The 27,816-nt window shown below is 49.9% G+C and overlaps 1 protein-coding gene across 1 annotated transcript in view; it reads left to right on the top strand.

Moving 5' to 3' along the window:
- Window positions 1-27,816, top strand: part of LOC133422947 (NACHT, LRR and PYD domains-containing protein 12-like) — a 256,789-nt gene that overhangs the window by 175,003 nt on the left and 53,970 nt on the right. The window contains exons 11-14 of the mRNA XM_061713009.1: window positions 7,591-7,764; window positions 7,911-8,087; window positions 22,855-23,028; window positions 23,582-23,755. Coding sequence (XP_061568993.1) covers window positions 7,591-7,764; window positions 7,911-8,087; window positions 22,855-23,028; window positions 23,582-23,755 — 699 coding nt within the window. The remainder of the gene's footprint in view (window positions 1-7,590; window positions 7,765-7,910; window positions 8,088-22,854; window positions 23,029-23,581; window positions 23,756-27,816) is intronic.

Genomic DNA, 27,816 nt, shown 5'->3' with positions numbered 1-27,816 from the left:
AACGGTAAACCTGGCTCAACTGGTCTACCTTTGACACATCCTGCGTTGTGTCCGTGATAATAGAGTAAAACGGGGCTTCGTTTATTTCATTAATTAAGTCGGCCTTCACACGTTGAGATAAGATGTAAATAATCTCATCTTGAATCTGGTGATTTAAGTACTTCACTGATCCTTCTGGTCGGTTGATTAGTCTCTCAAAATGGGGTCATAGCGAGCTAATAATTCGATTATGGACAAAAAGTTGCCAGCATTTCCCTGACCAAGAACTTATCTGTGTCCCCTGAATGCCAAGTTGCATGAAGCTAGGGTCAGTGCGCTCTACGACCTGTCTCCAAAACAGAGCTGCATTGCGCACATTCCTCTCCATTTCAGCGTCTATTGTGCCGTTGAGTTTGCACTGCTCATAGATTACGCATGCACCAATATGTATTTGAGTAGATTCATGCTTCTCAATTTTGGAGGAAAGGTGTTTCCAGTCTTTTATTCCGTTTACCCACGCATTGTTATAGTAAGGTGCATTTCGGTTGGCAAAAAGCCAGCAAGGCTCGCAGTAACAGCAGTCTAATGTGGGTGAATAGCACAACCAACTGCGTGCCAATTCCATCCCGGCTTTAGTGGTGGAGGTGTAATAATTTTCCGAAAAACATCCCATCTTAAGGATATATCTTTTGATATTGGCGACCTCGATATTTTCCGGGAAATTGGACAGATCAGTTGGAAAACTATGCAGAGGAAGGTTTTCAGCATTTATGGTCTGAGATTAACCCGTGCCGTGATGAGGAGACCTGCTGCTTTCAGTGCCCGATACATCCACTTGTAGCGCGGGTGAGGAGGGGGGCTGCTGCCGTTCAAGTGTTGGGTCTGGCGCCTCTTTGGAGCAGCTTGGGTCCCTATCCTCATCACTCGGGTCTGGTTTCTCTCCTTTGGAGCAGCTTGCCGCTGCTGGGTCTCTATCCTCATCACTACAGCTGTGAGAGGCATACAATTAATTCAGCTAGGCGGCTACCGCATGAGAATCAACAATTTAGGCTACTTTTCTCCCACATTTCCTTGGTGAAAGTGTCGGTGACTGCCAGTACTGTACCTGTTAATTTGGCTCCCTGACTCTGATGCAGAAGAGGTTTTTGGCGGGCCGCTGCCAACAAGGTCAGCTTCATCTCTGACCGGAGGATTAGGACGAGCAAAGAATGAATGTAACTTGGGCAGTTTAGCTTTTTCCTGCTCCCTTTTTCCCTTTTCTTTGCGTTTTGTCGCTCCACTTTTATGCTTATAGGCACTTCCACTCATAGTTATGCCTGCCGTGCACCTTGCTTGAGCTCTGTTTACAAGTGAGCGATGATGACATTGACGGCTGTTGATGACGATTTTAGCCGCGACTTACTGTGATACTTTTTTTTAAATACATTTTTAAATTTACTTATTTATTACTGGGCCCTTGTAAATATGATAGGGCCCGACCGTCACATCTAAATGAAATGAAATAAAAATAAATTAAAAAAAAAAAAAAAAAAAAAAAAAAACATCAACAGCCAGCCCGGGCCCCTAGAGACTCGGGCCCGGGCAGCCGCCCCTCCAGCCCCTCCTGAAGCCCCGCCCCTGGGACTGATGCTCTCAGCGGCTTGAAACGACGCGGCCGGGTTGGGTGGAATTACATTAGAATCTGTTGAGAGCCCGCTGCGTGATGTGCAGGAAATTTAACCACTAATGTTGTGTAATTAACAAGGATACAGTGGTGTTTCTTTTTTTTTTTTTTTTTTTTTGTACCTTGTCTGCACACATATTAATGATTGATACCATGACGGTAGAAACCAAAAGTATATATATGTGCATTATTACTATATTTAATATATATACATATATATACGCACACATATGCGTACACATACATAAATATACACATACAAACCCAGTGTTTTTTTTTTTGTTTTTTTTTTTGGGGGGGGGGGGGGGGGGGGGGGTGACGACATCCACTGCCAATCCAGGAAGCAGGAACACACGGAGACACACGTCAAGCACTGGAAATCTGCAACAAAAAACCACAAACAAAGCACGAAACCGGCACGGAGCCAGCCAAAACAATAACAGCAATCGACCTAAATCTTGAGATCTGATCGTCGCAGTCTGAGCTAAGCTATCGCTACCGCTACCTAAACCCAAAAACTAGAGAGCCAGCATGCAGGTGAACAAGCCAGTGTGTATGTCTATGTGTGTGTGTGTGTGTATGTATATGATCATGCGTGTGTGTGTGTGTGTGTGTGTGTGTGTGTGTGTGTGTGTGTGTGTGTGTGTGTGTGTGTGTAATAAACCAAACAAAGTTCCACCTGAAGTGTATCAATAGTGGGGGAGGGGGGGGGAGCAACCCCGCCACCCGCGAGACCAGAGGCCGACACGGAAGAGCCCGGAACCCAGGCCACCGGCAACCCCACAGAGGGGAGAAGTAGGAGGGAGGCAACCCACCGCCTGCGAGCCCCCCCCCCCCCCCCACCCGGCGGCGGCCGAGGGGGCCCGCGGGCGGGGCCCCCACGGCGCGGGAAGAAGCAGCCAGGGATCCCGCGGCGGCGGACCGCGACCCAGGCAATCCCTGGCCACCCGGTCCGGGCCGGACACGCGGCCAGGAGGCCCTCACCCTTCAGGCCAACGACCCCCACCCGGCAGGGGGCCAGCCCGCCCGGAGAGACAGAGCCGCCCCGGCCGCCGACGCGGGCAGGCGCACCCGTCCCCCACGAAAGTGGCCCTCCAAGACCAGAGGGGCGCCCCGCCGCAGAGGCAGCGGGGGGGACCGGAGACGGGCCCGGAGAGAGGGAACCCCCCAACAAGGCGACACCCGTGCAGGCCCGACAACGGAGGGCCCCAGACCCAGGCATCCCATTGATTCATCCATTCACCTATCCGATATCTATACTAATAATAATATGATATACTATACATAATAATAATACTACTAATAATACTACTACTAATAATAATAATAATAATAATAATAACCATCTTTGTATAATATAATAATGATAAATTATTAAGTTTTGATGTCCTGCCAATGGAGACCCGAATCCTCCATGGCAGGACCCTTCCATACCGCATTCTCACCGACACAGACACACAATCACGCACCGTTTCCCCCTCCCCGGAGGAGTCCAGCACCGCCAGAAGGCGCCCCAGGCTGCACGGCGAGCCCCGCCAGGCCCGGGAATCCCGACCCACCTATCCCAGGCCGGTGAGGGAGTGCAGGTGATGTGGGACCCCCTCCCGCCCCTGGTGTTGAGTGTATGTGATTAATGCCATACAAACAGGGAGGGGGAGGGCCAAGTATCGATTTGACACCGACCCCCCCCCTCCCGAACTACGTGTCCTTGTCAAATGTATTTATTAAGTGTTGAATGTGCAGTGTCTATTTTGCTGTTAAAACCGTGAAGCGGGGAGTGCCGGGCCACGCGGGACAGTGCCCCCCACGACCCGGACCCCCCGCCCTTCGCCTATGTGCGTATGAATCGTGTAGGGGGGGAGGAGGGGGAACGGAGGCCGATACAGTGGTGTTTCTGCCTTAAGAAATGTTGCAGATATCATTGTGAAAATCGCTGTTAACGTCAAAACGGACAGTAATTAGAATACTTCCGTGTGTCCGATCCTCAGTTATCCAATGGGACTGATGCTCTCAGCGGCTTGAAACGACGCGGCCGGGTCGGGTGGAATTACATTAGAATCTGTTGAGAGCCCGCTGCGTCGGTGCTTAGACGCTGAGGGCGACCTTGTGAGTCAGAAAGTGACGCCGAAGGGCCCTGACCAAGCGTCGGTTTTTGACGAGCTGGGAGTGAGACTGTGTTGGGCAGCACAGAATTGAGCTGTCGGAGGACCAGCTTCTCCAGACTCTTCATGGCGACTGAAGTGAGTGCCACGCGTCTGAAGTCCCAGTACATCAGGTCAGAGTACACGTTTGATAAGTACTTTGTACTTTATTGTGTTTGTAGTTTCCTGAGTCTGAACTTGTTTTAAAACAGCTGCAGGTTTTGTCATGAGGTGAGATTACAGAACCCAAAAACAGGAGACCCAAAGGTGACAGAGGGCAGCAAAGTCCTTTATTTGGACAAAACATAAACACACACAAAAAGGCCTCTGACAGAAAACAGAGAGGATCCTGAAGATGACTGGAAGGCGTGCAGACTGAAAACCAGCACAGAGCCCCCTCAGGGACCGACGCCACCCTCCATGGTCTGTTCCAGTGGGGGGGCTACAACCTGAGCATCAGCACCTACAGAGCTGCTACAACAGCTTCTACCAGCTACTGTAAGGCTGTTGGCTATTCTATTCTATTCTATTCTATTCTATTCTAGGAGAAAACTCCAGGGTGTTCATTAAAAGGTGAACATGTCAGAGGAACAACCAGGAACCAACATCATGGATTTTATAAAGTCCAGATACCAGTGATGATGACCCACATGAACCTGATGACAAAGTTGATATTTGAAGAACTTACTTTTTGTTCAGATTGCAGGACTGCGGGTTGTCAGAGATCAGCGGTTCTTCTCTGGGCTCGGCTCTGAAGTCCAACCCCTTCCATCTGGAACATCTGGACCTGAGTCTGAACAAGCTGCAGGATTCAGGAGTGAAACATCTGTGTGGTTTCCTGGAGAGTCCAGACTGCAGACTGGAGACTCTGAGGTCAGTTCACAGATTTGAAACATTGTAGACACTTTGGAAAGTTCGTCCAAACAGATCCTCCACAAACACAGATGAAACTAAGGAGTGTGTTCAGTCAGAGACGTCTTCAGGTTTTCCGTCATACATACGGCTGCAGGAGATCGTTCCTGAACACACCTGGAAACTTCTAGAAAGACTTTCTAGTGACTCTGTAACACTCCCTTTAGAGGTTAATATAGTATAATTAATTTAATTAAACATGTCCAGAAGTTTATTTCTCCCTTCTCTCCTGGAAGAGATGTGTGATGATGTTTAAAGTGTAAAAGTTGGAGTTGAAGTTTGAAGTGTAGCTTCTCTCCAGTGGATGTGACCAGAACGAGGTGCTGATCTGAGTTCGTTGAACCTTCAGAGAACTTGGGGTTCCTTCAATAAAGTCAACAGAATTCACCTGATGTGCAAGCGATTGTTCACCTTTAACTTGTATAGTCTTTCACTATGAGGGACTCTTCAATCATGAATTCCTGCTCTTCAACATACAATTACAAGTAATTCAATGTCTCTGAACTTACTTTTCACTCACTTTTATACTTTATTCCAAATTTTATACTGATATCTTTAAACCATTAACTTTTACTTAAAGAAAATAGAAATAGCAGTTAAATATTGCTTTCAAAACTATTCAGAAACACTTCCAACCGTCAGGATGATAAAAGCAATCAGAATGGTCTCTATCAAACTCAGAGATGACTCAGCCTCACGGTCGCCTCCGTCAATCCCCTCACACGGCGACGCTCTCAGGCTCCATCACTTCTCCGTCAGGCTCACAGATCCACCCGGGCTCTGCCGATTTAGCCTGCAGGCCGCTAGCCTCTTAACAAAGTCCATGCCAAGCAATTACCACTGTCTTAGCAGCAACTCGGTCAACGTTTTCGTTGAATGAGTGACTTGAACTGACCGACTCTACCACCACTTCAGTTTCTGAGAGTCCTGGTCGGACACCTGAGAGTCTCCTGTCACAGCAGATAACACGTGTCATCCTGCAGCTTACACACATTCAATCGTATCCTTGGCCCCTCCCACCCTTGAATGCAATTGGCTGTTCACAACAGAATTACCAAATAAAATATATTCACTTCAGTATTTGTCTTTTTCTTATTTTAGAGCTGGGGGGTTGGGGGGGGGGGGGGGACAGCACAACATACTACGATCAATGGAGAACAATGGAGAACAATGATGGTGATCAGATACTTAATAATAATTTATAGATGAGGGTTGATCTGAAGAAAGGAAAGAGAAGAGGAGGAGGGGATCAGTGGATCATAAAAAAAAATATATATATAAAATTACCCAGATTTTTTAAATTATTATACAAGGCTTCAAATTCCAGAGATCAGCCCCACCGCGACCCAATTAACTGGATTTGAACGGGAGAAAATGAAAAAGGATTAAGAGAGAAAAAATAAAAAATACAATAAGTACAGTAAGACAAATTGTGACTGGCGGCGGGTATTTCACTGCACATTTATTTAATTTATGCAATGGTAAAAATAATTGGCAAAATAAATTAAAAATTGCGAAGAACCATTGTTCGGTATTATTTGGTATTCGGCCAAGTGTTTATTATTATTTTCGGTTTCGGCCACAAATTTTCATTACATACATAAATAATAAATATGTTCGTTATTATGTTATCAGAATTAAATCAGCACAGATTCATTATTCACTAAAAGTTTTTGCTATAATCTTTCATCGGACTTTAACCTTGTCATTATCATAACATCCAGGGCCCCCCGGAAGTGTGTCAACTTGTGTTTACCGCCCGCCAGGTGTGAGTTTTTACATCCGCAACACCACAAAATGAGCGGAGAAAAACGGCAGACAGTTGCTGACGAAAACCATCAGTTCAACCCGAAATGGACAGAGGACTACTTATTTATTTTACCGGTGCATGCCAAAGCCAAGCCTTTGTGTTTAAAATGCCAAGAAACCGCAAGGTTGCCAATCCCTTTGGAGCAGCTTGCCGCTGCTGGGTCTCTATCCTCATCCCTACAGCTGTGAGAGACTTCTCTCAGGCCAGAAGTCCAACAAAGCTCAAGAGCTGCTTGCACACATGAAAACACCCGGTTTCATATCACAAGTTGCATTTTTGTGTGACATTATGGGGCAAACTCCTTCTGCAGCTACAGGGGAGAAACTCAAGTGTGGCTGAGATCCTTGAGAATGTAGCTGTGTTTCAAGTCAATCTGAGTCTGTTCCTACCTGACATAACGGGCAGGAAGATCCATTTCCCCACGCTACGCAGTCTCCCGGTGAGCAGCACAGCGCTGGCTGGAATGACGCGACTTTTAAAAAGCTTCGCTGAAAACTTCAAAGAGCGATTCAACAACTTCAAGATTCCTAAAGAGCTTCTTTTATTTGTGCGCAATCCATTTGCTGTGGATGTTTCTGGGCCCTGTCTAGCCGAGGCCAAAGCCGTGATGCCCAGTATCGACGAGGCCTCATTCCAGTTGGAGTTGGTGCAAATTCAGAGCTCAGATGTTCTGAAAGCTAAATTATCAGAAGATGGACCGTGCGAGTTTTGGGCTCATTCTACTCATCAGTTTCATCACTGCCGGGCACTTGCCATCTACCTGCTAACCATGTTTGGATCCACGTACATATGCAAGTCTGGATTTTCAACTATGAACTCGATAGAAATTCAGCAACGCAACCAACTCACGGATGAGTCAAGAGTACTCCCTTTACATTTTACACACTTTTTGTTTCAGCATTTCAGCATTTTCAGTGACATTAGCCTTAATAACATCACTTAATGAACAATACCAAAACATTATTGCTGGTCAATGACTTAACATTTCAACTTCAGAGCTATGAATTTATTTATTCAAATATGTTTTCTGAAACATTTATTTCAACACGGTTACAGAAGTCATCAGCTGTTTCTTCTTTATTCAGGTTGGAGGGCTGCTGGTTGTCAGAGATCAGCTGTTCTTCTCTAGTCTCAGCTCTGAAGTCCAACCCATCCCATCTGAAACATCTGGACCTGAGCTGGAACCAGCTGCAGGATTCAGGAGTGAAACATCTGTGTCGTTTCCTGGAGAGTCCAGACTGCAGACTGGAGACTCTGAGGTCAGACATGTTTTAATTTTGTGTTCAGATGAATCTGATGTGAAAGTTGTGTTGACACTAACCTGCAGACATCAGGCTGATCTCCTGCTGATCCACACTGACCATCTGACTGCTCTGCTTTCTTCTTCTCTGGTGTCTTTGTGCAGCTTGCAGTGCTGCTGTCTGTCAGAGATCAGCTGTTCTTCTCTGGTCTCAGCTCTGAAGTCCAACCCCTCCCATCTGAAACATCTGGACCTGAGATTCAACTACAAGCTGCAGGCTGCAGATGTGGAGCAGCTGTCTGATCTGGTGGAGAGTCCAGACTACCAGCTGCAGACTCTCAGGTCGGTTCTGACTGGAGGTTTTGGAGTTTTCTTGGAGGTTTTGGTCTCCTCAAACAGAGAAGACTCCGTCAGTCCAGGTGAAGGTGTTTCAGGTCGTCTGAACCTCCTGCTGGTTCATTTAGTCACATTTCATATGAAACCTGCTGTGATCCATGTCAGTTCTCAGGGTGGTTGCAGGTCCTTAAAGGGGACATATTATGGCATTTAATGTATATTTTAAACAGGCCTTGAATGTCTTAAAAACAATCTAAAGCTTGTTTTTTCTACCTAAATCAGAAATTCAGCCTCTGGGCCATGTCTATAGTTTTACAGATAATAAAGCCTTTTTCTGTGCTTCATTTTCAGGGCGGGGGTGGCTATGATAATGAGGCTCTGCGCTGATTGGCTGCTTGAATGACATGTAGGAGGGGAGGAGACAAAGCGTCGCTCCGGGGAGAATAGCAGCTGCTGCGTAGCAAAGCGTGTCCACGGTTCTGCGTTAAATCAACGCGTACCCTACGCCGTAAGCTCTGCGTTGGTGTAACGCGGAACCATAAATCAGCCTTTAGTCCCCTCGTCTTCACACTAATTCACACAGGAAGATTGAATTTAATTCTAAACAGGTACACCACGGTTATTTACTCCGATTCCTCATCATTTCACTTCTTATGTTACAAGACAAATGAATCATGTAACTGTAAAGAAATCACAACACTGAATTTTCACAAATGGCAACTTTATTGTTAAAATATATAAATAAAATGTATGCACTATTGCTGGCTCAAGGAAGGGCCGCGTGTCTTCTGAATGTGAACAGCTCCAGGTGCTTGAAAGATCTGAAACCACAGAAGAAAAATGTATTACGGTACTGAGCCGGCGGGTTCGGATCTCAGGGCTCGGAGCTCCGGTTTCGGAGGTCCGAACCCGGGGGCTCCGGGTAAATGTCGATGCAAAACCTCATTTCTACTCTCCCTCGCTGTTCAAACCGGTGGAAAACAGTCACCGCTTCTAAACAATTGCGGAAGCTCGAGCGGGCGGACAGAGCTGGTTGTGGGCGTGGTTTCACCAGTGGAGGAGACCGAGGGCGTGGTTTGCATTTTGCTTACGTAAAGAAAATGCACAAATCTAAATGGCCCGTAGAAACCACATGACACTGGGAGACTCTGCAAGGCGGGGGGGAGCAGACCTTGCAGATTTTCATGGGATATCATCTTTTCTGTGTTGGCAGGGTGAGGGGAGACCACTTTATATATGTTAAAACAAGAAAAAACGTGTTTTTCATAATAGGTCCCCTTTAAAAAGTCTTAAATTCCATTTTCCTAAAATAAGGCCTTTAAATGTCTTCATTTGTCTTAAATCTCAACCCAAGGGTCTTAATTTTTTATCTTAATTTTATAAGGAATTTATCCAGTAATCATTAAAAAGATTTTTTACGCTTTGAAAAGAAATTTAATCGTTTTGAGGAGAATCTCCTCCTCCTGTTTTCCAGTTGTTAGATGCGCACTTGCTCGACAAAGCCTCAGTCAGTGTTGCCAGATTGAGCGGGTTTCCACCCACTTGGGCTTCATTTGTCTTTGGGCTGAAAAATATAGGACTGGGTGGATCGATAAAATCTGGTACCTGTCGGTCACCAGACACACACATACATACAAAGTTGTCGTCGTGACAGACTCTCCCGCAGCTCTGTGTCATCCCTCCCTGTCTCCAGGGCCCGCACACTACTGAGAATGATTAGACACACCTGTGCACCATCAGCTGTTCCAGCCGCGTCACCTGTGCGCTACTCCCCAGCACTCCCTCTCTCCCCTGCAGACCACGTGTAAGGGTTGACAAAAAGGATCCAAGGATGCAGAGCAAAAAACAGGTCCAAGGCAAGAGGATTGCAGAAAAATCCAACAAAAGGATATTTATTTGATACTCCCAGCAAAACATGTGCTCAGGTACACAGACAACTCAAGAATGATCGGCAAGAACAGAACTGCTTAAATACCCAGTGCACAAATCACAGACAACGATGAACACCTGGTGAACCCAATTAACCCCCAATGCAGGAAGAACACCATGTGTGGGGGAGGGAGGACATCTAGTGGACCTGAGGGGAAACACAGAGACAAAGGTAAGTAACAAGGTGCAGAGACACAGACAGATAAGGGTAAGAGTAGAGGTGCAGACACAGACATGGTCAGGTGTGGACCATGACAGGACCCCCCTCCTAAGGGACGGCACCCGACGTCCCACCAGACCGATCACGGCGGTCCCGGCGGAAGGCGGTGATCAGACCAGGATCCATGATGTCCCGAGCTGGACGCCAGGACCGCTCTTCAGGCCCATAGCCCTCCCAGTCGACCAAGTACTCCAGACCCCGGCCTCGACGACGGACATCCAGCAGCCGCCGGACAGTGAAGACCTCAGACCCATCAATGACACGGGGGGAGGCGGAGGACGGGGAGCCGGGACCAGCGGACACGAAGAAACAGGCTTCACCCGGGACACATGAAATGTCGGATGGACACGCAGCGACCGGGGGAGCCGGAGACGGACTGCCGAACGGTTGATAATGGCTGCAATGGGGAAAGGCCCAATGAACTTGGCCGCCAGCTTCCGGGACTGGACCCGGAGGGGAAGGTCCCGGGTAGAGAGCCAGACCTTTTGACCCGGGCGGTAACGAGGTGCAGGAACCCGGTGTCGGTCAGCCTGGCGTTGATACCGGGAGGTGGTGCGGAGCAAGGAGGAACGGGCCTTCTTCCAGGTCTGACGACAGCGACGTACAAACGCCTGAGCTGACGGAACACTGACCTCAGCCTCCTGGTCAGGGAAGAGGGGAGGTTGAAACCCAAGAGCACACTGGAAGGGTGACAGCCCAGTAGCAGAGCAGGGAAGAGTGTTGTGAGAGTATTCCACCCACGCCAACTGCTGACTCCAGGTGGTGGGGTTGGAGGATACCAGGCAGCGTAGCGTAGTCTCCAGGTCTTGATTGACCCGCTCAGACTGGCCGTTAGACTGAGGATGAAAACCTGAAGAGAGGCTCGTGGTAGCCCCGAGGAGAGAGCAGAAGGCCCTCCAAAACTGGGACGCGAACTGTGGCCCTCGATCAGAGACCACATCGAGGGGGAGACCATGCAGGCGGAACACATGTTGAACCATAAGTTGAGCCGTCTCCTTGGCTGAAGGCAACTTGGGCAGGGGGATGAAGTGGGCCATCTTGGAAAAGCGATCAACCACTGTAAGGATGACCGTATGGCCACTAGAGAGGGGCAGACCAGTAACAAAGTCCAAAGAAATATGTGACCAGGGACGATGTGGAACAGGTAGGGGCTGGAGAAGTCCCGAGGGAGCTCGGCGAGAGGTCTTGTTCTGCACACAGACCGGACAGGCAGCGACGAAGGACCGGGTGTCCCTCACCATAGACGGCCACCAGAAGCGTTGGCGTAGGAGAGACAGGGTCCGCCCAACACCAGGGTGGCAGGCAAGGTGAGACGAATGACCCCACTGGAGGACAGCAGAGCGAGCAGGGTTGGGAACAAACAAACGCCCCGGCGGACCGGTCCCAGGGTCAGGATGGGCACGCTGAGCCTCCCGGACCACATTCTCCACAGCCCAGGAAACGGCGGCCACCACACGGGAGGGTGGTAGGATGCTCTCCGGAACACAAGTGACTTCGTCTGCACAAAACTGGCGAGACAGAGCATCAGGCTTGACATTTTTGGAACCAGGACGGTATGGCAAGGTAAAGTTGAAACGGGTGAAAAACAAGGCCCACCTGGCTTGACGCGAGTTGAGACGTTTGGCTGTCCTGATGTAGGCCAGATTTTTGTGGTCGGTCCAGACCAAAAAGGGATGTTCGGCCCCTTCCAGCCAATGGCGCCACTCCTCCAATGCCAGCTTAACCGCCAGCAGCTCCCGGTTACCCACATCATAATTCCTCTCGGCGGGGAGAAGGCGGCGAGAGAAAAAGGCACAAGGATGCGTCCTCCCATCCAGGGAAGAGCGTTGGGACAGGATGGCCCCCACCCCCACGTCCGATGCATCAACCTCTACTATGAACGAGAGAGAGGGGTCAGGGTGAATCAAAATAGGAGCAGAGGTGAACCGAGCCTTAAGCAACTTAAATGCCCTATCAGCAGCAGAGGACCAGACAAAAGGCTGTGAACAAGATGTTAAAGCATTCAGGGGAGCAGCCAGGGTGCTGTAACTGCGGATGAACCGGCGATAGTAGTTAGCAAATCCCAAAAAGCTCTGTAGCTGCTTGCGAGTGGAGGGAATAGCCCATTCCAAGACTGCCTTCACTTTGGCTGGGTCCATCTGCGCCCTCCCCTCCGATATCACATACGCCGAAAACAAAACTGTGGACACATGAAACACATTTTTCTGCCTTCACAAAAAGATCGTTCTCCAGCAGCCTCTGAAGAACCTGGGTGACATGCTGCTCATGCTCCTGCTGAGTTTTGGAAAAAATCAAGATGTCATCAAGGTAGACAAACACAAAACGGTTCAGCATGTCTCTCAGAACGTCATTCACAAGTGCCTGGAATACCGCTGGTGCATTGGTGAGCCCAAACGGCATCACCAGGTACTCACAATGACCACTGGGGGTGTTAAAGGCAGTCTTCCATTCATCCCCCCTCCTTATACGAACCAGGTGGTAGGCGTTGCGGAGATCGAGTTTGGTAAAGATGGAAGCACCCTGGAGAGACTCAAACGCTGTGGAGATGAGAGGAAGGGGGTACCGGTTTTTAATGGTGATGTCGTTAAGACCCCGGTAGTCGATGCATGGACGGAGGGATTTGTCTTTCTTGGCCACAAAGAAAAAGCCAGCTCCTGCTGGAGACGTGGATGGACGTATAAGACCTGCAGTCAGGGACTCTGCGATGTACTTCTCCATGGCCAGGCGCTCGGGAGCAGTCAGAGAGAAGAGACGGCCACGAGGAGGGAAGGTTCCAGGAAGCAGGTTGATGGCGCAATCATATGCACGATGAGGAGGAAGAGTGGAAGCGCGATGTTTGCTGAACACTTCCTTCACCGCCAAGTAAACGGAGGGAACAGAAGACAGATCAGGGAACTCGTCAGGGGCATTGGGGTCAGGCCGGGGAGGAGGGGGGACTACAGCCGATCTCAGACAGTTCTGATGGCACGAGGAGCTCCAGCGGGTCACCGACCCGGAGGACCAGTTGATGACCGGATTGTGCTTCTGTAGCCAGGGCAGGCCTAGCACAAGCGCTGTGACTGGCGAATCCATGAGGCAGAACTGGAGTTTCTCATGGTGATTCCCAGAAACGCAGATGTTCAGGGGAACAGTCCGGTGGGTAATGGTGCCTAACGGCCTTCCGTCCAGGGCACAGACATCCAGAGGAGGCTCGGTGGGAACAGTGTCTATGCTCAGCTGACGCACCAGGGCAGAGTCAATGAAGCACTCGTCAGCTCCCGAATCCACGAAAGCATGTAATGACTGGGGCTGAGACTGCCAGGTTAGGGTGACGGGAAGGTGGGAGCGAAGGCGATGGGGAACGATCCGGGATTGGCTCAGCAGTATTTTCCCCCCTACTGATGAGCCAGCTCTTTTGCTGGACAGGAAGATGCCATGTGACCAGGCTGGCCACAGTAGAAGCAGCAGTTCATTCTGGTGCGGCGTTCTCTCTCCTCCTTAGAGAGCTTGGCACGGCCCAGCTGCATGGGCTCAACAGAGGTAACAGGTGAGTCAACAGCCATTGCCTGGGTGGAAGGGGTAGGCGGAACAGAAGGTCTCTGTCCAAACTCATGAACCCTCGGCATCCAGAAGTTCCCAGTGGAACGAGCCTTAGCCCGGTCATGACCGCGGTCCGCAGCCGGTTGTCAATGCGGATGGCTAGGTCGATAAATTCGTCAAAATCCTGAGGAATGTCTCTAGCAGCCAGTTCATCCTTGAGACCGTCTGTGAGGCCCTCCAGAAACAGGGCTATCAGGGGCTCCGCACTCCAGCCAGCTTCAGTAGCAAGGGTGCGGAAGTCAATGGCATAGTCAGCCACACTGCGTGCCCCCTGGCGGATGGTAGTCAGTCTCTTGGCTGCCCCACGACCAGTGACTGGGTTATCAAAAATTTTCTTCATCTCTGCCATGAACATCCTGATATCAAAACAAAAATCGCTGTCCTGTTCCCAGGCCATTGACGCCCAGGAGAGAGCACGTCCCGTCAGGAGGCTGATGATGAAGACCACCTTGGCGCGGTCAGTGGGAAAACACGCCCTCTGCAGTTCAAAAGCCAAGGTGCATTGGGTGAGGAAGCCCTGGCACTTCCCCGGATTACCGTCATAACGCTCCGGGGGTGGCAGGCGAACCTCCCTCAGTCCTGGGGCGGCCGGAATGGAAGAAGCCCCAGGATCCCCCCAGTGGTCAGTAGTGGTGGTGGGAGGGGAAATGGGCTGGTTATGGCGCCGCTCGACAGCCGTGGTGAATGCCCCCATCTGTTGACTTAGCTGCTGCACTGCAGAACCGATGGCCTGGAGGTCCTGGGAGTTCTGGCTTACCAGGGCTCCCTGGTTAGTCAGCGCAGTGCGGAGCAGGGGAACTTCCGCTGCCACAGCATTCAGTCTGTCCAACTCTGCTGGATCCATGTTTTAGTGCTTGAGTTGTTCTGTAAGGGTTGACAAAAAGGATCCAAGGATGCAGAGCAAAAAACAGGTCCAAGGCAAGAGGATTGCAGAAAAATCCAACAAAAGGATATTTATTTGATACTCCCAGCAAAACATGTGCTCAGGTACACAGACAACTCAAGAATGATCGGCAAGAACAGAACTGCTTAAATACCCAGTGCACAAATCCCAGACACGATGAACACCTGGTGAACCCAATTAACCCCCAATGCAGGAAGAACACCATGTGTGGGGGAGGGAGGACATCTAGTGGACCTGAGGGGAAACACAGAGACAAAGGTAAGTATCAAGGTGCAGAGACACAGACAGATAAGGGTAAGAGTAGAGGTGCAGACACAGACATGGTCAGGTGTGGACCATGACACCAGGGCCCAATCTTGCACCCTGCCACATACCCCCATCACCCGACTCAGGCCGGGGACCGTCCGGGCTAGTCAAGCCATGACGCCATCCAAGTAGGCGGCCGCATACGCAGCATGCCGGCGCAGCACTCTATCCATGAGACGCTGAAACGTGGCAGGCGTCCCCGAACAAGCCGAACGGAAGTGTGCGGAGTTGGTACAAACCGTACGGAGTGGAGAAAGCCGTAATCTCCTTAGACTCTGAAGACATGGGAATCTGCCAGTAGCCCTTGGTCAAATCCAGTGTCATAAAAAAGCGAGCCGTGCCCAGCCGATCCAGAAGCTTGTCGACCCGAGGCATCGGATATGCATTCATTCATTCATTTGTTTATTTGGAAGGGACAGATAAAGAAAACATAGACAGACATAAATGGCTATCTGATGCCTGTACCATAGCGTTTATAGCGAATGCTAATTTGCAACACTCGTCCCTAACAGGGCTCACATCACAATTAAAAGAAAGGAGTTAGAAAAGTACACATACTTGACATGCCCTTACAAACATTAAAAACATACACAATACAAACATTAAAAACACGCAAAATTACACACATAATAAGAGCTAGCTTTGCTTATCTAGGCCTATCTGCACACACATCTCTACTGTTATAATTATTCCAGCATATAGCCTAACTATCCTACCGACAGTATATATGCTACCAATCCTTTGTAAGAGGATCCTCATCTACACACCCACACACAGCTACCTACACTCACAAACACATCCACCCACCCCCATACACACACACACCTACCCCCATGCACGCACGCACGCACACACACACACACACACACACACACTCAATGAGTACAGGTTTGCTGCTGAACTAGCCAAGATTTGGTAAGTTTCTTGAATGCAATGAAATCAGAAACATATTCCAAGTGATCGGGTAGTGAGTTCCAGAACTTAGTTCCTTTTACAGAAAAAGCTGATTGTGCAAATGAAGTTCTACAAAAAGCAACCTCACAGTTGCCACTAGAGGCCGCTCTAGTAGACCTGCTGTTACATTTTTGAATGTATTTACACAGGGGCAGAGGAGCAAGACCATTTAGACATTTGAACACAGCCTTAATATAATGAAATTGTATAAAATGAGCAAAGCTTGCAATATTGTATTTACTTAAAATATGGCAATGATGATACCTAATTTGCTTTTGATCTAATATCTTCAAGGCCCGATTGTAGAGACACTCAATGGATTTGAGGACTGACTGGTTGGTCTGAGACCAAGTAGTCAGGCCATAGGACATATGAGAGAGGATCATAATCATCAAAACGTGACACCTCATGCACCTATAGACCCATCCTTCTTGCGCACAAGAACGATGTGACTGGACCAGCCACTGTGGGACTCTTCTATTACCCCCATTGCCAGCATGCCGTCCAATTCTTCCTTCACCACTTTACGTTTGTGTTCAGGCAGTCGATAGGGACGTGAGCGCACAGTCACCCCTGGGCGTGTCACAATCTTGTGCTCTATGAGGTTCGTGTGTCCTGGTGGGAGAAAACACATCAGCAAAACGCTGTTGCAATGTGGCCAGGTCTGCCCTCTGGGACCCGGAGAGCTGGTTTTGGTACCTCAGGCCCCAACTCATCTCTCTCTCTCTTACCTGCGTCACCAGAGCAACCGGCACCGCCTCCCTCCATCCTTTAAGGAGATTGACGTGATATATCTGCGTAGCCCCACCCCTGTCAGGAAGCACCACCTCATAGTCAACATCCCCCACTCGCCATGTGACCACGAAGGGCCGTTGCCACTTGGCGAGTAATTTGGAGCTAGCACTTTATCTCCCGGAGTGAAATTTCTCAGCCTGGCTCCTCTGTTGTACAGCCGTTGTTACCACAGCAAATTCTCCCATGACAACCTCCCCAGTGTATGGAGTTTTGCTTTCAGCTCCAAGACGTGCTGAACCTCATTTTTACTGGGGCTTGGACCATCCTCCCAGTTTTCCTTAACCAGGTCCAAAAACCCATGCGGTGTTCTGCCAAACAGCAGCTCAAAGGGGGAAAACCCTGTCGAGGCCTGTGGAACCTCACGCACTGCGAACAGCAGAGGATCAAGCCATCTATCCCAGTTATGTGCGTTCTCGTGATCGTTACGGATCATGGCCTTAAGCGTCCGGTTAAAACGCTCACATAAACCATCCGTCTGGGGATGATAAACGGGGTCCTAACCAACGTAATGCACAGCAACCTGTAAAGTTCCTTCAGTGTTCGTGACATAAACTGAGTGCCCTGGTCCGTCTGAATCTCTTTCGGGATACCGACGCGGGAGATGACCTGAAGCAGCGCCCGCGCCACACTCGTTGCCGAGATGGTGCGCAGCGGCACTGCCTCTGGATAACGTGTTGCATAATCCATCAGGACTAGTACAAAATGATATCCCTGCGCGCTCCGCTGAAATGGACCGATGAGGTCCATGGCTACCCGCTCAAATGGAACCTCCATTACTGGCAACGGCTGCAAAGGTGCTTTTGGCACAGCCGGAGGATTAACTAGCTGGCATTCGGGACAGGATGCGCACCAGCAGCGCACCTCCCCCAAAATGCCCGTTCAATAAAATCGGTCCATTATGCGAGCCAGTGTTTTGTCGCACCCCATGTGACCAGCCATTGGGTTGTAATGAGCCGCCTGGAAAACCATTTCCTGACGGTTCTTTGGTACCAACAACTGGGTAATAATCCTGCCAGATTTAGTGTCATGGCTCACTCGATACAGCGTATCGAGTGTAGAGAATCGTCACGAGACTGCTCAAGTGGAAAATCTTCCATAGAGTGCAGCGGGACCCGCCGAGCCTCCACCGGAGCCTCCGCAGGTCCCTCTCCCTCTCCCTCTGCAGCGTCGGACAACCTCGCGTCACCACTGAGCACAGCGCACATATCGTTTGTCCCTGGCTGCCGTGATTGCATCCCAACACACTGACTCAAACAATTTCCAAAACCGGCCAATCATGTCCCAAGATCAGAGGATGTAAAAGGCGGGGGCTAACCTCGGCGTTTACTCTCCGCTTTTTCCACTTGTGTCTAATTTCCACTGGCACCACGGGGTACTCGTGCACATCACCGTGAACACACACAACCTCCACCCAGGACGACACATTCATCAATGCCTCGGGGCGCTCCAGGCTTTGGTGAATTACCGACTGCATACAACCGGAATCCACCAAGGCGGAGTGTATACCCCCACGGATCCTTACCGGTATATAGGTTATAGGTCCCCCCTGAGTCTGGGGAGGATGCCGGCAGGCCGGCCACCCGGATCACCTGGCCCACCTCCATCAGCGGGCACTCTCGCCTGACGTGCCCGGGCTGGCCGCACCGCCAGCAACCCTGCCCAGGCGTTTGAGGGGCCCCGTTAAGGTCAGTCGGCGCGGGCGGAACAGTGTGCTGGCCCTGGGGAGGGAGGGGTACAGAAAGAGGAGAGGTGTTATTCGGAGTGCACCCCGCCATGGTGAACCTCTGGCATGGCGCAGGGGTGGGTCACGCTGCGGGTCCCGCCGTCGCTGGGGCCGCCGGATGGACCCCAGGTGGTCCTCCGCAAGGGTGATGGCCTCCTCCAGGGTCCCCTGGCGATGGCAGCGGACCGGGTGGGGAGCCCCTCCACGAACTGCTCCATGACGACTAGCTACCTCGTTCTCTTCTCCCCCTCCGTGTCGCCGGGCTTCAGCCACCGCACCGCCGCGTCGTGGAGCTGGTGGGCGAAGGTGAAGGGTCGGTCCTCCGACCCCAGCTTGAGCGCCCGGAAACGGCGGCGGTAGTCCTCCGAGGACCGCCCCAGATGGTCCAGCACCGCTCACCGCACCTGGGCGTAGGTGGCGCATGCTGCCGCTGGAAGGGCGAGAGCCGCCAGCTGTGCCTCCCTTGACAGGAGCGGCAGGAGGCGCACCGCCCATTCAGCCACATGCCTCCGACCCTCAAAGGTGTCCAGGAATGCGAGGGGGTCGTCCGCCTCCGTCATTTTCTGCAGCGTTACCCCCGCAAAGGACCAGGCGGGCGACCACCCCGGCCTGCCTGCTGCTGCGCCGCCAGCGCTGCGGTCTGCCGCTCTGCTTGGCCCCGGAGCAGGGCTGCTATGCCCGTCACCACCTGCGCCAGTGACGCTATCGTCTGCTCAGTTGAGTTCCCACGTTCCTCTGTCATCCTGACTCTGCCCCACGTTGGGCGCTACTGTACTCGTGCTACTGGGGTCAGCCGACAAGAATGAGGACACGTGTTTTTAGCGGAAACTTGTCGACAGACACAGAGACACACACACACACAAGTTCGGTTAGTGTGAGGCAGAAGACAGATCCAGGAACAGCGGGCCAGGGTCAGAACCCAAGACAGGCAGATAAGCTCAGACAGACTTAGCGATCAGGGCTGGACCTGAAACAGGTCCAAGGACACAGATCCGGTCCAGCATAGCAGTCCCAGGAGAACCGCTGGAGACCGGTATCTGCAGGGGGACCACAAACCCAATCTGGCAGAGAGTGAGAGCTGCAGACGCTTTAAATAGAAGAGGAAGAGGTGAGGATGATGAGGGTGATCAGCTGGCAGGAAACTCTTCATCTCCCTCCAGAAGGTTCTTCATGGACCCGCTGTAGTCGCTGTGAGGTCGGGGTTTGTCGGTACCGCCGTATCTCTTTACAGCAGACATTCTCCCCCTGGCTCCGTGCTGTTGCACATTCACTACACGTGCACCGTCCCACATGTGAACATATTGTAAAGTAAAAGTGTTAACAATGGAAGCGTCCAACAGCTCTCTCAGTCAGCAGCTCCCCGGTCCAGAACTCATGAGTGACGTTCAGAAGCTTCCTGCAGTTGTCCTGGTTCTGGAGGAACGGAGACAAACGCTCGTTGACAAACTCGTCTCCACGCCAGAACCAGCACCACGCAGGTTTTCCCATCAGCCTTTAACACGTGTGGCGTCTGTGGAGGGAGGAGCAGCAGAGGCTGCAGAGAGCAGCAGGAGGAAAGAAGTAACATTAGTCTGTCAATCAACACCACTCTGATCATCCCAACCTTTATTCCATGAAAATAGATGTTATCTGTAATAAGTAGATACAGTTATGATCCAGTGAAAGGACCAGCAGCTCTTCCTGCTGCTGCTCCCTCAGACAGTCCACACCAGATCCTGGAGCAGAAGATGTTCAGCATCGTTATGTCAGATATCACATCTCACAATCAACTAGAGGTGGGTGCAATTCATCGATGTGTCGATGCAACGCGATGCGTCATGTGACGATTTGGAATCAATTAAAAAAAAAAAAAAATTTAAGTTATCCTATCCAGATTCCAGACTGAATAAGCTGCTGAATCATTTCATTTTCAAGAATGCACATATCTTATTGTTCACTTGAAATATGGCAGATATGTTTACACTAAATACATTTGATGGAAGTACATCTTGTTTACTTGAATTAATGAACTCATTAAATCCAGGGCTTGACCGTTTTCAGTGTTTTCCGCCAATAGAGGAGGCTCTCATGCAAGTGCAGCTTTCCCTGGTCAAAGTTAAGTAATGTAACCTTGATGAGGATGAGCCGATATAACAGGGGCTTCAATTAAGAGGCCAAGACGGTCAGCGCGGGTCAATCTGCCATTTATTTGACAATGAATAAAACTCTAAAATACCACAGTTAATGAAGGAAAAGAAGATAGACAGACATATCACGGCTGGGGAGCCAACCACTCACTACCTAGAACACTGGGGGTAAAGTAAATGGGTTAAGCAATGGGTTAAGCAGCGGCCCATATACTGAGGCTACAGTCCTCCTCCTGCAGCGGTCGCGGGTTCGAATCCAGCCTGCGCACCTTTGCTGCGTGTCTTCCCCGTTCTCTCTCTCTACCCCTTTCCAGTCTGCATCTCAATAAAGGGCCACTAGAGCCCAAAAAAATCTTTAAAAAAAAAAAGAAATAAGTCTAAACCTAACACACATCAAATGAAAACACCACACTATAAGTGAACTCCCAGCACCTCGACCACACGATGAATGGAGGACACCGCCAGCCGCAACACTAGAAAACAGGAGAAGACAGAATGTTAAAACCAATACAACTAAAACATAAAATACTAAACTAAAATAAACGGCAGTCAGTGCTATGCCTAAAAGTAAAAGAAAGTGTAGCACTGCTCGTTGCTACGGGGGTCACTCAAGACAGCAGATACCGGGATTTGGGTAGAAATATTTTATTTCTGGTTCTACCAGCCAAGTTTTGCCTCTTTGTAGAGGACCTCGGTGCATCCGCACTGCCAGCAGAGCTGCACCTCTGCTCCCGTCCTCTCCCGTCTCCAGGGCCCGCACACTACTGAAATACACAGAGTGATTAGACACACCTGTGTACCGTCAGCTGTTCCAGCCGCGTCACCTGTGCGCCACTCCCCCGCACTCCCTCTCTCCCCTGCAGACCACGCCCCAATCCTGCACCCTGCCACAGAAAGCACTGTTAAAATGTTTGTAGGACCTGTTGTGAGGTTTAAAAATAATCTTTTACATACCTCTACATTTTAAAACAGTTTCAGTCCTACAAACAGAGACCCACAATTAAAATCATTAAAATACAAATACCTCAGGGCGCATATACAGGCACCCCTACGTTACCCTAACAATAAAACTAATATAAAACAATGCTAAAAAACACTAAATGATCCTTACCGGGGGGCAGAGAGTCAGGAACACAGCCAACTCACACGAAGGACACAGAGAGAGTGACAGCCTTCGTCACACCTGCTTTTAATGAGTTCCTGTGTTCCTCTTGATTGGTCCCAGCTAATGACCTACTGCTACAGTAAGCCAAAGAGCAAATGTTTACATAGTCATAAAATAAATTACTTTGAAAAATACATGTCAAATGTTCAAAAAACCTTGTTATTTACTTAATGAGTGTTGTTAGAGGAACTGAGTTAATTGATTGGCTATTTATTTACAAATGTAGCCACAGATGAAGACAAAATCAATGTTTGCACACCCCTACAATCAACATGACCAAACTGCTGCTTTCCTTCATGAAGATGCTCCAAACACTGTAAAATAAGTCAAATCTGTGACTCCGCGGAGCTAAAAGTAAGACGTATAATCAGCTGAGAGAGTAAAATGTAGTTTGTCATTTTGAACAACAAAGTACTGTACTTTGTTTACTTTCAGAAATATTGTTGAATAGTGTTTAATACTCTTAATATCAGTGGTATGATGCAGGTCCTGTATGGAGTTCTCCAGAACTTCTTCTCCTCCTACAATCACTTCTGTTTGATTGTCATAAGTCTGTCATTTGTGTTTCATCCATTATTAACAGAAATATGATAAAATAATTATAATAATTCTGATAAAAATACCAAAACATTGATGAATGTTGAATTTGATAGCAGCAACAGAACCAGTAAAAGTCCAGTCCTGCATTCCCAAGTCCATACAGTCTCCATGATCCCCCGATAGTAATCAGAGTACTCACCACTACTCTATAATACTTTGTTACCACATTCCTGAAAGTAAATGTAGTACTTTGTTGGCTGTCGTTAAAAATGATCATGTGATCAAAGAGACGACCCGGTATCTCCGTCCTGCGTTTAATGTGGAAGCTTCAAGAATCCTGACAGACGTGTTTCTGAACTGTGGAGTTTCTGAGTGAACATGAGGGAAAATCGTGGAAACGCCAGGCAGAAAGAACCGGGCCAGGATTTGGACCAGGAACCTTGTGACTGTGAAGCTCCAGTGTTGCACACCACCCTGAACGGATGAGAAAACACTCATCTAGATGTTTATCTGTGTTTTATTCTTTCTCCAGGTGGGAGCGCTGCAGTTTGTCAGAGATCAGATGTGATGATCTGGTCTCAGCTCTGGAGTCCAACCCGTCTGATCTGGAACATCTGGACCTGAGTGAGAAGGAGCTGCAGGATTCAGATGTGAAGCAGCTGTGTGTTCTTCTGGAGAGTCCAGACTGCAGACTGGAGACTCTGAGGTTTGTTCTTTGACTGAAGTTGTAACAGTTGTGAGTCCTGCAGCCACAAACACCTGAGCTGCTCTGAACCATCCTGGTCTCTGGACTCATCTGCTCCTGACATCATTAGAAACCAGCTGAAGTGTCTGCAGGCTGCTTTCCTCTCCGTGGAGCACAAGTGTACGGTATAGAGTGGTGAACGATGTTCCCTCAACAAAGACGTCCTCATTCCATCCCAACATGAACTGAACCTGTGCAGCAGAATGTTTGTTTGTGCAGAGATCGTGCAGCATCGTCTACAAACATCTTCATCTTCATCTGTCCAACATGTTTCATCTGATCCAAACACTGAGATTCTAACGTTTGTACCGACTGAGATATTCAATCACAACATGAGTTTGTATGGATGATCCACTGGTGGAGCTGCAGAGCTGCAGAGCTGAAGTCACTACGTCTTTATTGGAGCAGCAGCATGATGTCATGAATATTGATGAAGCTCTTTTTCACTGGTTCTGTTGGACTGTTGGAACCTGCATCCTGGTGGTTCAGCTCACATCTTTTATTCTTTATTCAGGTTGGAGAACTGCAGGATGTCAAAGATCAGCTGTTCTTCTCTGGTCTCAGCTCTAACGTCCAACCCCTCCCATCTGGAACATCTGGACCTGAGTAAGAACAGGCTGCAGGATTCAGATGTGAAGCAGCTGTGTGTTCTTCTGGAGAGTCCAGACTGCAGACTGGAGACTCTGAGGTTTGTTCTTTGACTGAAGTTGTAACAGTTGTGAGTTCTGCAGCCGCAAACACCTGAGCTGCTCTGAACCATCCTGGTCTCTGGACTCATCTGCTCCCGACATCATTAGAAACAAGCTGAAGTGTCGTCTACAAACATCTTCATCTGTCCAACATGTTTCATCTGATCCAAACACTGAGATTCTAACGTTTGTACCGACTGAGATATTCCAACACAACATGAGTTTGTATGGATGATCCACTGGTGGAGCTGCAGAGCTGCAGAGCTGAAGTCCCTACGTCTTTATTGGAGCAGCAGCACGATGTCATGAATATTGATGAAGCTCTTTTTCACTGGTTCTGTTGGACTGTTGGAACCTGCAGCCTGGTGGTTCAGCTCACATCTTTTATTCTTCATGCAGGTTGAGGAACTGCAAGATGTCAGAGATCAGCTGTTCTTCTCTGGTCTCAGTTCTGAAGTCCAACCCCTCCCATCTGAAACATCTGAAACATCTGGACCTGAGCATGAACCAGGACCTGCAGGATTCAGGAGTGAAACATCTGTGTGGTTTCCTGGAGAGTCCAGACTGCAGACTGGAGACTCTGAGGTCAGACATGTTTTAATTGTGTGTTCAGATGAATCTGATGTGAAAGTTGTGTTGACTCTAACCTGCAGACATCAGGCTGATCTCCTGCTGATCCACACTGACCATCAGACTGCTCTGGTTCTCTTTCATAATATTTCTCCCGATGTCTCACTATGGGAAGCCCCGCTGCATTAACCTCATTACACTAATGCTGATTGGCTGGTGAAACGTGTCCGTCCGCCGCAGGACCAGCTACCTTAGATATCCCGTGTCCTCTTCTCACTCGGAGCTCATCTGGGTCCTGGGCTTGTTAGCTGAACTGTCCCCAGACAGATCTCACTAGCTTCTGTCTCCGGGTGCTAGCCAGCCTTGGATGTGTTTATCTGCTGCGTCGGTCCCACCAGCTGGAATGTTGTGCTTTCCTGGCCCTCCCCGGCTCGGTTGGCACCGTCACGACGCCTCACCACGGCTGCTCCAGTACCGAGTGTTAGCACAGCAGCTCCTTTCTCCCACCTGGTGGAGGAACCGGAGGTTAGCGTGGGCTGGGGCTCCCAGCTCCACCCCCGCCCCGCAGGAGGACGACGTCCTGGAACTGGACTATGGGGACGATGAAGAAAACACCTGGGACCTCCTCATGTCAGAGGATGAAGACGAGGACGAGCTCTTCATCACTCCGGCCTGGGCTGCACCGCCCGCAGCCTCCGTGGCCTCTGGGGATGGAGATGTGAGCAGCACACCAGCTTCTCCCTCCCCAGCTGGGACATGCTGGACGCCTGCAAACGCTGATGCCCAGCTGCTGTCCCCTGGCCCCTGGCCCCTGTCCCCTGGCCTGCTGTCGTAGCCGAGACACCCACATCCCGCTACGGAGGGAACTAGCTGCCCTCGGCCCAGAGCTCCACGAAGCAACTTGTCCCCGTCTCCCAGAGCTGCTGGATGAGGTGGCGGCTCACGGAGAGACGCCCTATCAGCAGCAGGAGCCCGGATCCCGGGGCCTCGTCCCTTCACTGCCAGGAACCCGGTCCCCGGGTCAGCGGTGTCCTCCAGGAGCCCCGGCCTGCCGTCCAAGTCTGACCGTCTTCAGTCGGCCCCGACTGGAACGCCGTACGAGGCGGCTGCGCTTTCGGCCAGAGTGCTCAATGTCCTCTCCCTGCTCACAGCGTCACTGGCGAGTCCCGTCCTCTCTGACCCACGGGGTCCGTCCTGTCCAGGAAGGTGGTTACTATCCTTCTCAGTGTCCAGCAGGAGTGATATTGTCCTTCTTGCAGGACCTGCTTGACAAACGGAAAGCCTTCTCCACGGTGGATTTTACTTGCAGCTATCGCCGCCTGTCACGTGGGCTTTGGGAAGGAAACAGCGAGCAGCACCCGCTGGTTTGCTGTGTTCTGAAGGAGCTTCTCCCCGTGTCCAGACCACTGGTACCACCATGGGATCTGGCTGTGGTTCTGGAGGGGCTTAAGGCCCTTTGAGCCCCTGGAGGGGGCAGACGTGGAACACGTGTCTCTGAAGGCCGTGTTGTTGCTGGCGCTGGCATCGGCTAAGCGGGTTAGTGACATCCACATGCTTTCAGTGCAGCCGTCGTGCACTCAGCTTTTTCCGGGGGATTGAGGAGGATTTTGAAACCCAACCCGGCATTTATGCCTCAGGTGGGGGTTCATGTTCTCCCCTGGAGTTGTGGTTTTGCTGCCCCACCAGGGGAGCTGGGGTGGCTTGCGTTATGTCCCGTCCGTGCGGTCTTACATGGACAGGACGAGGGGCTTCATGAGGAGCCATCAGCTGTCTCCTGGGCTGATCCTCATACGGGGAGACTGTCACAAAGCAGCTCTCCCACCGGCTGCTGGAGGCGACTGCTTCTGCTTATACGAGTCAGGGTTTGCAGGCGACTGTGGGCTTGCGTGGCCACTGGACTCGGAGCCTGGCGGCATCCTGGTTCTGATTCAGGGGAGTTTCTGTCCAGGACATCTGTGCTGCGGCGAGTTGGTCCTGCCTCTCACTTTTGTCCGTTTCTCTATGCTGGACGTCTCCGTGCACGGCACGTGCGCTTCTGCTGTCCTGATGTCGTCCACACGGGATATCTAAGGTAGCTGGTGCTCCCTGCGCCGGACGGACACGTTTCACCAGCCAATTAGGATTGTTGTAATGAGATTAATGCAGCGGGACATCCCATAGTGAGACATCTCACTCATATTACTCAGAGAACCGGGGTTATGTAAATAACCTAAAGTTTCTTCTACTCTGGTGTCTTTGTTCAGGTTGATGAACTGCAGTTTGTCAGGGATCAGCTGTCATTCTCTGGTCTCAGCTCTGAAGTCCAACCCCTCCCATCTGAAACTTCTGGACCTGAGATCCAACAAGCTGCAGGCTCCAGATGTGGAGCAGCTGTCTCATCTGGTGCAGAGTCCACACTACCAGCTGCAGACTCTCAGGTCAGTGGAGGTTGGAGTCGGTCCTGCTGCTTCCAGCAGTTTTCTACTAAAACCAGTGTCTATCAAAGATCCAGTGTTTCCAGTGAAGCTGCAGCTTCTCAGCGGCTGCTTTCCCCAGTAAAGCTGTGAGAGGAGGATGATGACAGGCTGCAGGATCAGAGGATCCAGATGTGTGTTGTAGACCAGTGTTGTGCTGGTGTTCACGTGTCCACAAATAAAGGAGTATTCCAGCTGACGGCCTTCCAGGATGTTCAGACACACAGCTGCTCCACTGCAGCTCTGAACTCTGAAGGAACCCAGAATGGAAAATCCACCAATAACCTCGTCCATGTGGCCGTTTCACACGGAACACAAACAGGAACAAACAAGAATGGAATTAAGTTTTTGAACCAATAATATAATAAGTTATCACATTATTGTTCTAGTAGAAGAAATCAAGTATTTTAAAATCTAATAACTGCAGTGATAATATAATAATATATAAACAGGACTGAATTTTTCGTAAAAATTAAATGTTTGTGCAGTTATTTCATCATAAATAGGTTCAGTTGATGGAATAGTCGTCATACTGGTTCATCCAGGTTACGAACTCTCCTTGTTTATGAGCATAAATATGTAAACTTATCATTTCATGTGAGCGTCTCTGAACAAGGGAAATCAAGACAAAACTGAAACACGAGGACACGGAGTTTCAAAATAAAACAGGAACCTCTTGTTGTGATTTCAGGTCTAACTATAAAATTATTTCCAGATGTCATGAGTTTAGTGTCAAATAAAACAACAGTCTCATCTGTTTTTATCTGCAGAATAAAACGGAGCTAAACAGATGACGGTGGACCAGGTGGACTCTTCTCAGAGGAGACGTCCTCCTATAATCTCTCAACACCAGCAAAGGTTGAAACATGTGGCTCCACCAACCTCCACCTCTCCTTCATCAAACACCCTCGTCTGACGTTCTACTCATTATTTGCAAAATGAGGTTCAAGATGACTCCTCAGAAAACCTCTGGGTGACGTCACGGAGGGTTTTAAGTTCTTCTAAATTAACTTGGTCTGTTGTTAGCACTCACAAAA

The sequence above is a fragment of the Cololabis saira genome, chromosome 22 (genome assembly GCF_033807715.1).
Source record: "Cololabis saira isolate AMF1-May2022 chromosome 22, fColSai1.1, whole genome shotgun sequence".
NCBI classification, from domain to species: domain Eukaryota; kingdom Metazoa; phylum Chordata; class Actinopteri; order Beloniformes; family Belonidae; genus Cololabis; species Cololabis saira.
The sequence above is the reverse complement of the archived record's forward strand: the minus strand, read 5'-3'. Positions and strand labels throughout refer to the sequence as shown.